The sequence below is a fragment of the Periplaneta americana genome, chromosome 17, assembly GCF_040183065.1.
Source record: "Periplaneta americana isolate PAMFEO1 chromosome 17, P.americana_PAMFEO1_priV1, whole genome shotgun sequence".
In the NCBI taxonomy this organism is placed as follows: Eukaryota; Metazoa; Arthropoda; class Insecta; order Blattodea; family Blattidae; genus Periplaneta; species Periplaneta americana.
In genome coordinates, this window is record NC_091133.1 from 32,574,178 (window position 1) to 32,587,350 (window position 13,173).

The 13,173-nt window shown below is 33.6% G+C and overlaps 1 protein-coding gene across 1 annotated transcript in view; it reads right to left on the reverse strand.

Moving 5' to 3' along the window:
• amon (prohormone processing protease amontillado) overlaps nucleotides 1-13,173 on the reverse strand; it is a 637,284-nt gene that overhangs the window by 425,777 nt on the left and 198,334 nt on the right. Inside the window, exon 3 of the mRNA XM_069816284.1 lies at nucleotides 11,682-11,719. Within this exon, the coding sequence (XP_069672385.1) occupies nucleotides 11,682-11,719 (38 nt within the window). The remainder of the gene's footprint in view (nucleotides 1-11,681; nucleotides 11,720-13,173) is intronic.

Consider the following 13,173-nt stretch of genomic DNA (forward strand, 5'->3'; position numbering starts at 1 on the left):
ATCCGTAATTCACGTTTCAGGAGGAAACAAAATATGTTCACGGGCATATTTCATTAGGTCTATATTTACTAGGAGAACCATTTGACTAACCAATTTTTCACTTCAATTTTCATTTCTTCATATCACTTTAAATTTCATAATATTAATCTGCATTTTAACCTTGATTTCATCATTTCAATCTTTGCATCTTAATATTAATCATTTTATAATCTTTATATTCATTTTGTCACTTCATTCAAACCTGAATTTAATTATCCCATTAAGAGGATTCCGAAGAAAATTGTAGATTGGGAATAGAGGAGGCTATTCAGTAAGCTTAATATGAAAACAGAGTCAAAGCCAAGACAGGAGAAGAAATGTGAAAGGAAAGTCTAAAAGAGACAGGAGTACGACAAAAATGCCGTTTATCACCTATCCTGTTCAACATCTGCTTAGAGGAAAATGTGAAGAACTGTTTCCTAATGATTGGAGTGGTGATAGTAGGAGGAAGATGAATAAAATGCTGATGACATGGCGATATTAGCAGAAGAAGAGACGATACTAAGAAATAGGCTGTTGTAGCTAAATTTCAGTTGTAAACAGTATGGGATGAACATAGTGTCCTGCAATGTTCGAACATGAGGGTGGCAACCAAAACATTGCACATTCCATGTTATTTAATATGACGAACTAACCGCAAGATCTGTACTAAATTCCTAAGCTATTAAAACATGAAGAGTTGGGAGAGGACCACAGCGAATATTTTTTATAACAAGATGGAACAAGCATGACATACCTTCTATAGAGCGAACATCGGCGAATTTCGAAATTCACCATATTCGACAATCTTGAACCGAACATGGTGCCTGTAATGTACGATGCTAATTTAAAAACATAAAGGGATGGGAGAGGAGAGAAAATATTTTCATAATGTTGGCGAACAAACATGACAGGCCTCCTTCTGGAAAGCGAACATCGGCGTATATCGAACTTTGCCATACTTAACAAAATGAAACGAATATAGTGTCTGTCATGCTCGACGATTGTGTAGTGTGAAAATGAAATAAATTATTTTATTTAACAAGTTCGATATTATTTATTTTATTCATTGACACGTTGTATATTATGCTATAATTGTGTATAATATAATAATAGAAAACATCTAACAGGTTGAATATTATTTATTTCATTTATTTTATCCATTAACACGTTGTATATTATGCTATAATTGTGTATAATATGATAAATGAAAACATCTAATAGGTTGGATATTATTTATTTCATTTATTTTATCCATTAACACGTATATTATGCTATAATTGTGTATAATATGATAAATGAAAACATTTTGATATTATTTATTTAATTTATTAACAGATGAGATACTATAAGGTGTAGGCTAATTATATTATAGTATGTAAATAAAATCTTTTTTTTTTCTATATATTAACAGGCAGAGTACTGTAATTTTATTATTTGTGTGTTATGAAAATGAAATAATTTTATTAATCACAGGTTGAATATCACAAGCTACAATGAATTTTATTATGTGTAGTATGAAAATCAAATGATATATTTTATTTATTAACAGGTTTGATATTATAATATTACTAAGATATACCGAAGTACATATGGAGTTTCAATGCAGTAATTCTGCACAGTAGGTAGAAATTAAAATGAGAGAGATTAAATCCGGCATCAGAATATGAATGCGGTGTGGCTTAATGGATAGAGCGCCAGTACGTAAAGCTGGGAAGTCGAGTTCGAGTCTCGGTGCCGGGGAGAATTTTTCTCCGTTCTACTGATTCTTGACCATATTGATATAAGTTATAATGATGTGTAGCATGAAAATAAAATCTTTTATTTTTATGGATTTATGCTATTTATTTTATATTATGTGTTCATGTTATAATACTTACGTCATCCGTATAGTCACACATCTATTGTTACCGAACAACCGTGATTTATTTGAATATCATATGAAGAATGTAATTAAAGCTATTTTCTGTCGGTAACTGATGTAGTAACAACTGTCATGTTTTTTACAAAAAAAAATGTGATTTACCAATATCTAACTTATGTATATTTCGCTGGCTCTTTAATCATATCTTTGTAATACAAATTACCTGTTCTTACATCTAAATAAACTTCACAAGATTTGTTCTAAAATTCTTACGCAGTTAAAACATGAAGGGACGGTGAACTTTTGATATAGAACTGTTATAATTTTAATACGGCCAGAATTGAAAGAACGTATTTGCATAACCTTTAGGTAAAATACTGTAATTATTAAAGAACTTACTGCATCCTGCCAACACAAGATTTCATGGCGGATTCTTGGTCTCAGGAGTGACGTTGTAGTTTACTAACTCTTTAGTTCATTACTTATGTCATATTTCAATGTAAGTTGTATTAATATGTAATATTATGTTATATGATACTTAAAATGCATATTATGATGAGAAACAATTAAAAAAAATTGAACACAAAATACTGTCATGCAAAAGAAAACACACACACACACACACACACACACACACACACACACACACACACACACACATATATATATGTATATGTATGTGTGTGTGTATATATATATATATGTTTGGGATATTAAACATGAAAACATTATTATAAGAAATAAGTATTTACTGACTAAATATTAATTTTGAATTCTTTCTGTTTGTTATAAAATTTACTCTGATGAAGCTACTGAAACTTGATACTTCATTCTTGTTTAGAATAACATAGAATTCAGGTAAGATGAACGTAATGCACATACTAAATGTGAATGAGGGGTTTTGAACATTATTCTTCTGGTTGTTTAACCTACTTAAATATTGTTCGCAAAGATAAATGTCAAACCAAAGAGGCAGAATTCGTCCTGCAAAACAATGAATTTGTTAGTAATCATTTTCTGGCAATGCACGATACAATCTAAGACCTAGGCCTCCTGACAAAATGTTCTTAAGCTACTGTAAATTCTGTTCTGTCACCTTATCTATAACAGACTTCAAGGCACGGTACAAGACATTTTTCTTGTCTCAGGCCTCCTCAAATAATTTTTCGGTACTTAATCCTCAATATAAACTTTCGTAGAGTGTCTTCTCACGTTGTAATTTGATGTGTAACTAATAATTGTTACACACACTAAACAATGCCCATTTCCGTCCGCTAGCCCACTCTGAATTAAACACAGGACTCCTGGATCTTCCCCATCCCTGCTCTAGGAGTGCGACGGCGAAGCCAATTCCCGAAGAAGAGATAATCGAAGAATGTGAATGACAATAATTTGGTTTAGACATAGCTGTTAAGAAAAGTGGAAGAAAAATTTTTCAAAGAAGGGATTTGATCTATGGCCCATTTCTTTTAGGTATCTTCCCAATATTTGTCTTTGCGCCTGAGGGAAACCAAGGGTGGTATGATTTGTCATAATGACGTGTCTATTAACATTTCGTAGAAATCGTCAATCATGAGGAACTTCCTTTATTTAGGCATGACAAATTATAATTTTTGTCATGTGTTTAATTTTTAAGATAGGTCCTGAAACAGAACACTAATACCCCGGAGAGTGTTCGTCATTAAAGTTGTGCGGGACGTTGTTCCATGCTTGCACTTTTGGAACGCTTTCGGTCTGTTTTGTTTATATAAAACTGGATTGTAATTACTACCTAAATTCGATATTAGATTGGTTCGAGCGGTATAATATTTATAATAAGTTCGAAATTAAGAATCAGACATAAATTCTTTAATTACCCAAAATTTCAATTCGCTATGAATCAAGACTACCGGAGTTAAAAAGTGTGGGCTCTGTATGAGTCAAAATTTTATTTTTTTATTTTTATTTTATTTATTTATTTTTTTTATTTTTATTTATTTTTTTTTCATTTATTTATTTATTTATTTACATTTATTTTTTTTACCTTGGGGATTTAGTGAAGTGAATTTTTATTGGCAGGCAGAGTAACTATCTCATGCCCCCATGTTTAGATTGCTACCAGTGCACTTCATTAGTAGCAATCTAAACATGTATTTCTTATATATTTATCCGATGCGTGCCCACATGCGGTGCAGGCGTACATTATTATTGGTCTAATTAAATGTTTCTATAATGTAAGATCGATTTTCAAATTTAGGCCTAGATTCCTGCTTTTATTAAGCATTTGGTATAATAATTGGACCATGATAGCATGGACAAGTCTCATTTGTCTGTAATGTGGTTCGCATATCTCAGCTTGTTGTCAAGGTTAACGCACAAGTATTTCGCTGACGTCTTCCACTTTATCTGTGATCCATGTACCTCTAATTTTGGATGCTTTATAAATAAATCTCCATAATATATTTGAAGCATACGTTTGAAGATAAAAATTCAGTGGGTCAGTACTAGAGTGCGAGTGTATTCCATGCGACGTTTATGAATTGATACGGTGGGTGAGATTAGAGGATTAGAACTTCAATTTCTAGTTCCTTAACTTTGCCCCCATTTCATTCCATTTAATATAATCGAAATAAAAAGCACAATGGTTCACCAAGTCAGATGATTCCGAATCAATATGCTCAGTCAGATTATTGTTTTCTATGTGAAACGTCTACAGTACTAGGCCTATGATGCAACAGAAATCCGTGTGAAATTTTATAATCATCCATCCTCCCAATAAACCAATTGTGAATCGAGTGTAGGAATACGTATTTATTTCCCTCTATACACGCAATAAAAACCATCACATAAGAACAGGCCTCGTATTCCTTATCTTGCACTTTTTCTGCGTCTTTTAAATTCTGTTATTGTACCATGCTGCGAGACCAAGGATCTTCGGTACCGGTAATTATGAATATCAATCTAGTTTTGATTCAGAAATCACACAAGAGTGATGACCGATCGGAAAAATGGGTCTAATGTTTGAGGAGGAGGATTATGTATATAATTGGTTATATAAATAGTATAGTTATGTATGAATTGATATACATGGCTACATAGAATTACAATACTTTCGTAATGCTATTTGAAAAATAAATTCAGTTTCAACGATATCAGGTTATACAGGGTCATAATTTAACTTTTACTTCAATTTTTATTGTACCTGAGTTTTTGAATGTACTTCACTCCCACTCCTCCTACTAATGGAGTTTAACCGTCCTCCACACAGATCCAAGACCGCATATACTGTACAGTCATAGTAGCCTTACGGTTATACTAAACAGTATGTTCCAAAAATATGTTCGCGTTTTCCATTAACGAAAGAGCTTTCATTATTGAATCATTTTCGCACAAATACTGCCGTCCATTTGCCTACATCTCATCCCGGTTTCCCCCACCTGCTTCTATTCGCTTCTCTGTAAAGGCTAGTGGCTGGGCTGTCTTAGCTCTTTTCTAAGAACATTAATTTCTGTTAGGAATTGGAAGTCTACGTAATATTATACCCATACAACTGTTTAAAATAACTTAAATAAAAGGGCCCCGTTAAGTAATTAACTGTCACGTGATTTCCTCCCTTTCTACGATCCTGCGACATAACCACTTGGACGGACAGTAGATAGCATGTCTGAGTAATTTTAGCTTTTAGGATCGGACAGAAGTGAAGATTGAATTTACAGTAGGTACGTAAGGTACTCTTTTGTAGAGTAGGTACAGAATTATTTCAACATGAGTTACTGGTACGAAGGACGAAACTGGTCATTGGGATTACGTACAATAGCCTATAATGCGATAATATGCACATTAGAACTGAAGACTGTATCGAAATGAACGGCCACCGCAATTTTCAAAAATGTGTTTAAATATCTATATTATGGTTATTATTCAATGTAACTTCATTGTCTATAGTGTATGCTAATGTGCTATAGACAGTATAATATACACTGCATAATGTATACGTCCGCATGGACAGCTCAGTTCGTGAGTAGAAACACTTATTGTTAATACTGTACTATATTTTGACTAAACAAAAACCTAATGACAAATATCAAACTCAAAAGCGTGATATTTCCTAGTTCACGTAGATGGATGAACTACTTTTCTTTCCATCCTATACCTAGTAAAGTGATTTATTTGTATATTACGCCAGTATCATCGAACTCCAGTCGTGGAAGGGGGAGCAAACGGTGTTTCCGATTCTCAAACGTTGATCCAAAGGTATAGTCAGGTTAATATTAGAAATGTTAGTAAAAATAAAATGATGTCCCTATACAAGTACGAAAGTAAGTACGTTGTTTTCTAATAGATTAATTAAATGACAAATATCATAATGAAAATATTAAATTCTGGCAGAAAAATAACATATATCGGATTATTACAAGCTATTTGAACCTCTGTAAACTAAATTGAATTTAATTAAAAATCAGGTCTTTGAAGCTTCCAGTGTCATGACCAGTTGTAACATTGTTTTCCTCAAATACATAAATGACTTGTAGCTTTTTTTTTCTATTGGTGTATAGTTTATGATCATCTTAGGAAATATTTTGGAAATGTAACTCGTTACAAACGTGTCAGAAAGAAAATAACTGGAGCACAAGAAAGCAATGGAATTTCCTACAGGTATGTAGTTCAATCCACTTTGACAGGGCATGGATCCTGAGATAAAACCCAGACTGAGTCGGCGGTGCTTGTCTATGTATCATTGCACATCTTTGCAGTTGCTATTAACTCTCCGCGCCTAAAAGCATTGTTAAGTTGGCATGATCTTGTACTTTACACGAGTATTTATAAGCATTCTACTGTAGTTGGCTACTGCTGACGAAATATCACTCGAACTATTTTTCTTTGCGGAATTCATTAATATCATTGATTATATTTTTGTTGTTAAAGACATGGGGATATGTTAATTTACACTTTGTTTTTTATGATTACGCTTCGGCTTTCCTTAATAAAAAAACGCGATTGATGAAATTACAAAAGTTCTTAGCTTGAGCTACGCTTTGGCTTCTTGAGTTTTCTATGGTTGGAGCTTTCTTAACATCACCTAAGACCGGCATGGATTCCAGAAGATATTTAAAGCAAGAAAGAAACCATGAAATTACTTCATATGATAAAGAACAAAAGGAGCTAATTTAAGTGAGTACAGTAATATAACATATTTCAAAATTGAATGAAGCATGAATTAGAATAAATTTAGGAGCTTGGAATCAAAGTTGGACAACTCCACTTTTGCTTTTTTACAGGAGAGGCGAAAAACTAGATCCTTGGAAACCAATGTCACCGTTATACGTACATTTTTTTTAAAGAGTCTCATAGGTCATATAAATATTTTTTCAGCCTCAAAATGTGATTAAAATTAATATTCAGGTAGAAATTTAAGTTTAAAAAGTGGAGTTGTCCATCTCTGAAACTAAGTCATGAAGTTTTCTGTTTTTTAAACCAAATGAAATCATATTTAACTTGGAGTTGTCTGTTTTTGAAACCAAACGAAGCCATATGTAAAGTGAAATTGTCTACTTTTGAATCTAAGTCTCTTCTAACTCGGTTTCAAAGCAAATTTACGTAAAATAGTACTTATCCATAAAACGACTATATAAACAATCAGCCATGTTTGATTCGCGATGCGTGATGGGAAAAGGTGGTATGAATGTGGGCTTCTCATTGGCTACTGAAGGAATTGTTCTAATTTGAAACCAAGCCACCAGTGAAGTTGTCTACATTTTGATTCTAAAGCGTACAATTAAGCGCTATTTTCGCTATGTTCTGTCCGTTTTTGAATCTAAACAGTTCCAGAATTGCAAAATTCTATGAGAAACTATCAATATCTCGAAATCGAAAAAAATGGAGATGTCTAACTTTGATGCTATGCTCCTCAAATAGTCTTGAATCTCAAATTGCCTGAAATCAAGTACTGTAAGTAATTAGGTCTTCTACGTGTGCTTAGTAAAGTTAGTACAGTAAGTAAGACAAGTATGAATAAAACAAGCATAATAAATAAGACACGTAACAGAAATGATTCTGGCTAAATTGAGTATAATGAGTGAAATTAGCTAAACGATTCAAGTATTAAGGCAATTGGGAACATAACAACGTTAGTCTATTTTACTGTGATATGTAATGACTGTGTCTGAATAAAATCCTGATGAACGTGAGTATGATGATTGCCGGGAGGTGAACGCAGTTGCTAAGCGTTGAGCAAGCCATTGAACGTAAGTCATAGCACGGCATAATATAATTAGTGTCAGAAGTGAAACATAGCTGCTGTGCAGTAAAAACTGTTTTGCATTTCTAAAGATAATAATTAAATGACGATGATGATTATGTTGGAAATAGTATATTATTATTAAATTTTAATTTAGGGTCGTTTAGGGACATCTCGATACGCTATGGAAAAGTCTTAATTTTTGGACCAATTTATGCAATACCGTGTTTATCTTGCCTTCAAAATAATTTTTATTTAATCTACTGTAGTTCAAGGGAGTCACTAGTGCCACGATAAATTTCATGCATAGACTACATTACATTCGTAAATATAATCATTAAATAAAATGATATGGCGATACAATTATTAAAATCTGTTCAAACTTCAATATAAAGGGTTATTCAGGAGGAATCCTAAATATTTTAAACAGTGGTAAGATGGACTACTTTGAGTAAAAAAATTCACATATACATGTGTCCATTTTTCAATTGGTGTGCGCATAACAACTCTTAAAAAAAATATGAAGGAACATCAAATGACTGCTGTGTGTGTTACCGAATCGTCTTACAGGACACAGCTACTTAAGTCTCTCTGCAAAACGAGCTTCCAATATTATAGCCATCAAATGATACATCATCTATATCTCACATTCCAAGAACGATGGATCGGCCGTGGAGGTCATGTGCATCAGTTATTAAGGTCCCCAGGTCTTACTCCAGTCGATTTTCGTTTGTGGGAATGGATGAAAGGCGAAAAAGAACAAAAACAAGTAAACACAAAGTACGAATTGATCGCTCGCATTATGAATAGTCCTGCCATCGTAAGAGAACGACAAGGTTACTTCAGAAGAGCAACACTTACTACAGTCAACAGAGCGGAAAAATCCATTGAAACCGGTTGTGGAATTTTTAACCATTACTTTGAACTGTTAAAATATATTGATACCATGTAAATAAGCAATAATACTGTAATCATTAACTAATTTGTCTTTCCTTCTTTCTTCTCGAATCGCTTGCTATATGTAACATTAAAACAGTGAAATTAAGTAGACACGTTTCTATGAACTTATTTAGCTGAGAATAGTCCATAATGTCCCCTCTAAAATGTTTACCATTCCTTCTCAACCACTCGGTATATACAGAATTACAATATAAAATTCTTCCTGGATGATAAATTCAGTTAAATGAAAAACACGTTCTGTGAAGCAATCACTTTCACGATCAGTTGGACGGTTATATTGCTTTCAATTCGTAAACTAAATAATTAAATTGCGATGATAATGGTGTTACAAATAGTAGACTTCTGTCAATAATTAATATATATCTAATTGCAACACGAAGGTTAATATTCTCTGCGAAATAAATCAATTTAATTGAAATCAATTTCTATGGAGGCGTCAGTGTTACGTGTACATTGCTCTGCATTTCTAAACCTAATAATCACGCAATATTCAGATTTGAAGGACGCAAATATAACTGTATTAAACGGATTCACGTCACATGGTGTGGGTAGAGATTCGATGACTAATATTCACGTCGTTATGCCTGTCACGGAAATTGATTTCGCGTGTGCATTTGCAATTTCAATAACAACCATAATATTGAAAACGATGACTGAATTTATCTATCGAGTTGCTGTTCATTAACAATTCATTTTCTGTAAATAAAATACGAACTCTCGGTTATAACGGTTGTGAACATTTTACCTCAATTAGCCATAAATTTATTTAATTTACAAAGAATAAAAATAATGCGCTGCAGCTCGTAAACGTGATATTTAAAAAAGTGAGGGAAACTGTTTACATAGGTGTGAAAGCAAACATAGAACGTTACCGGCTGGATATTTTAAAGGCAATATTTGCGTCGAAATTGCAGAATATACAGTAAATACGCTCTTTTTAACGCAGCTTTGGTCGAAACGTAAAAAGAGTAGACTTTCCATACAGATTACCCGGATTCCAATTTAGTTGAACATGGCAGAATTTGTGGTGGGAGATGAAGGTGTTTAGAACAAGTTTTCTCAGTATTCTCCAATATTTTCATGTGTGATGACTTGTGGAATAATGATCATCACCATCATAATAAAGAAACTACTAGTGCAAGCACCAGAAGTCTGCAGTTCGACTCCTACATTGTAAAAATAAAGTTTGCAATAGATGACGTTTAATTACTGTACATTGAAGTACAATGAAAATACACTGAGTCTATTTAATTTTATTAAATGGTGGCTACAAAATTTTGTGTCTTTCATTCAAACATCCAACTTCTAGGAGGGACGCGCCGTACTCATTGCTCCATCAGAGGAGGTCTACGCTGCACTGGATGATAGTGTTAATGGGTAATGCAGCAGTTTATATAAATAGTTAAATGTTCTAAAAGTTAAACACTGTGTGTTCAATATAAACGATTTCTTAGTATCGCCACAGAATACTTGAATATACTAGTCACTATCTTTGTCTCTACAGATTTCCAAGTTTTTATTTTCCTCACAACTGAACAAAACTTTTTTTGTGGTATCTCTAGTACAGGCCTGCAGAACTGTAGCTCTTGAGAGCGACTGCTTTCCTCCCCTTTCTTATCCCCACCCACCTTTTCTACCTGTGCGGTCACGGCGTTCTAGTTACGCTCGGCTGCATCAATATTCATTCTCGGAGCGGAAGTCGATCATCCCCAATAGAAGTGGAGTGAGGCTGACGTCATAGTTCCCCTACTTTGCAAGTTCTGCAGGCCTGCTCTAGTACCTTCGACGTTCTACATACATCTGCAATTACAATAGAATACAGCAGCGAAATGTAAGAGTGAGTTGCGATATTCTGAAAGAATATATCTAATTAATATTCCCATCACAGACAAAAGACAATTCACAATGGAGAATAATCGTATTATAAAATTCAACGTAAGACAGTCGAATGGAGATAACATGGAAAATTACAATATTTAACATCTGCTTACACGATACATTAAGTGTTAATTATGTGTGATTTATCATAAGCAACTCTTCACAGGAAGTTCAATGCTGAATATCATACACCAGTATTGAAATACTCGTATGAATCCCCCTGTAAGAAATAAGTTATTACAGTTTTTTGTAGAGAAAAAAAAATGTGCGTCCATTCGTATCTTTAAGTCATTTTCATCTTCTGAAAATAGTTATAATAACAGAGATAAGAAAAGTAGGGGGACGATAAGAAAAATAACTCCAATAGACATATTACTTCATATAATATATGTCAAAGCAGCGATACGTCAAACTGATAGTCCTATAATTTCTGACATTGCATATCGCTCTGCTTTTTTGTGAAAGTCTTTCGCTTTTCGGTGATAGCTGACCTTTTCTTACACTGAATGAGACTTGTATTATAGTCAGAATGGTTAGTTCGTAACTGCTAAGATACACATTGTCTCGCCATTCCCTGAAAATATATGGTAATTTATAGCTAGCTCTGTGCGTGACGTTGCGTTATTGTTTGAATTAATGCTGCCAGTTCACTTGTGTGTATTTAGTGCCTGAAATAAGCTAGACTGATAGCCCTATCTTGTTAAGGCCTAATCCTGAACTTAACATGTAAATGTCAGTACTTACGTAGTTGTACTTCAAGTCCGGATGCATGTAATCCACACCTGGAACAAATTAACAGAAGGAATGAAATAATTATATAGCCAGTACTTTTCCTTATTACTACAAAATTATACATTTCGTTCCTATCTCTGTTGATAATATAATAATGGAAACACCTGAAGACAAATTTCAAAGAAATATAATTAGATTAAGTAAATAAACAGCAAAACTAGGCTATAATACAAGTAGGTATTGTAAATATTATTTACATTGAATGAGGTGTTATTATTATTATTATTATTATTATTATTATTATTATTATATCATCGCCATCATTTATAGAGTACGGACTTTATTACTGAATTCACAATTTTGGGTAAGTCGTACATCTATTAATATGTCACGTTCCTCACCATCAGTACCTGCTTTGAAAAGAAAATCAAATACATGAAGGGTAAAGGATAGTAAAATTGTGATACGAATAACATTGTGAAGGGGTTTAGGGCATTTCGTAACCGGAAATTTCGTCACCTATTTTTCGTCATTAGTTTTTTGGTCATAAAATACATTTTGTCATCATGATTTTTGTCACTAAGGAGATTTTGTCACAGAAGATATTTCGTCATCTTATACATTTTGTCATCTCTTTTGATACTGAGGGGATTTTGTCATCAAAATAATGCAGAAAATTACATTAAGCTGTTTTATTATGATTCCAAAACCACTGTATAATTATTTTAATGCTCTGTATTAACACAGATTTTGAAGTTGCATACATTCATCCTCTTTTTATGGCGTTTCAACCAACATTTCCACTGAAATTGTGACCTTTGGCACGCAGGTAACCAAGGATGTTATTTTCTGTTCTATAGGCTTCATACCTTTCGACAATTAGTGTAATTCTGTTATCTAAGGTCGTGTATTTCTTCTTTTTTTTCTGAGTGGAGACTGACCTGCTTCTACTTTCTCAATGTTCTGATGTATCCTTGCAGTCCCCTACTGTAGCAATTGAAGGAGGGATGTGCTTTTCCCATTAAAATATCGAGACGCCTATGCCACGCTTCGCAAGCATTTATTGTCTTGGGCAGGTTTTCCCTGGTACGAATGTAACAATTCCATGTAACTTATTTGGAGGGAACATGGGCTGCTGCCTACGTCTGCCACATCTACGACCCATGATTTAATTATCCTCAAAGTAATCGAAGATTGAGGTTAGCTCGTCCATAACGTTTTATATAGTATCATCAAGGGAAGCGACACGGAGGAAAAATTATGGTGACGAATAGTGATGAGGAAATTAAATTGGTGACAAAATGTGGTGATGACAAAAGTGATTTGGTGACAAAATATGGCGGACAAAATTGAATCGGTGACAAAATGGTGCAGTGGAAAAATGTAATATGTGACGAAATCACCTGGTGACGAAAATTCCGGATCCCATTGTGAAGGGCCGGTTTGTGCAGAAACTTGTCCACGAACATTCCCTTAATATATTGACACAAAAAACCGATCTTCC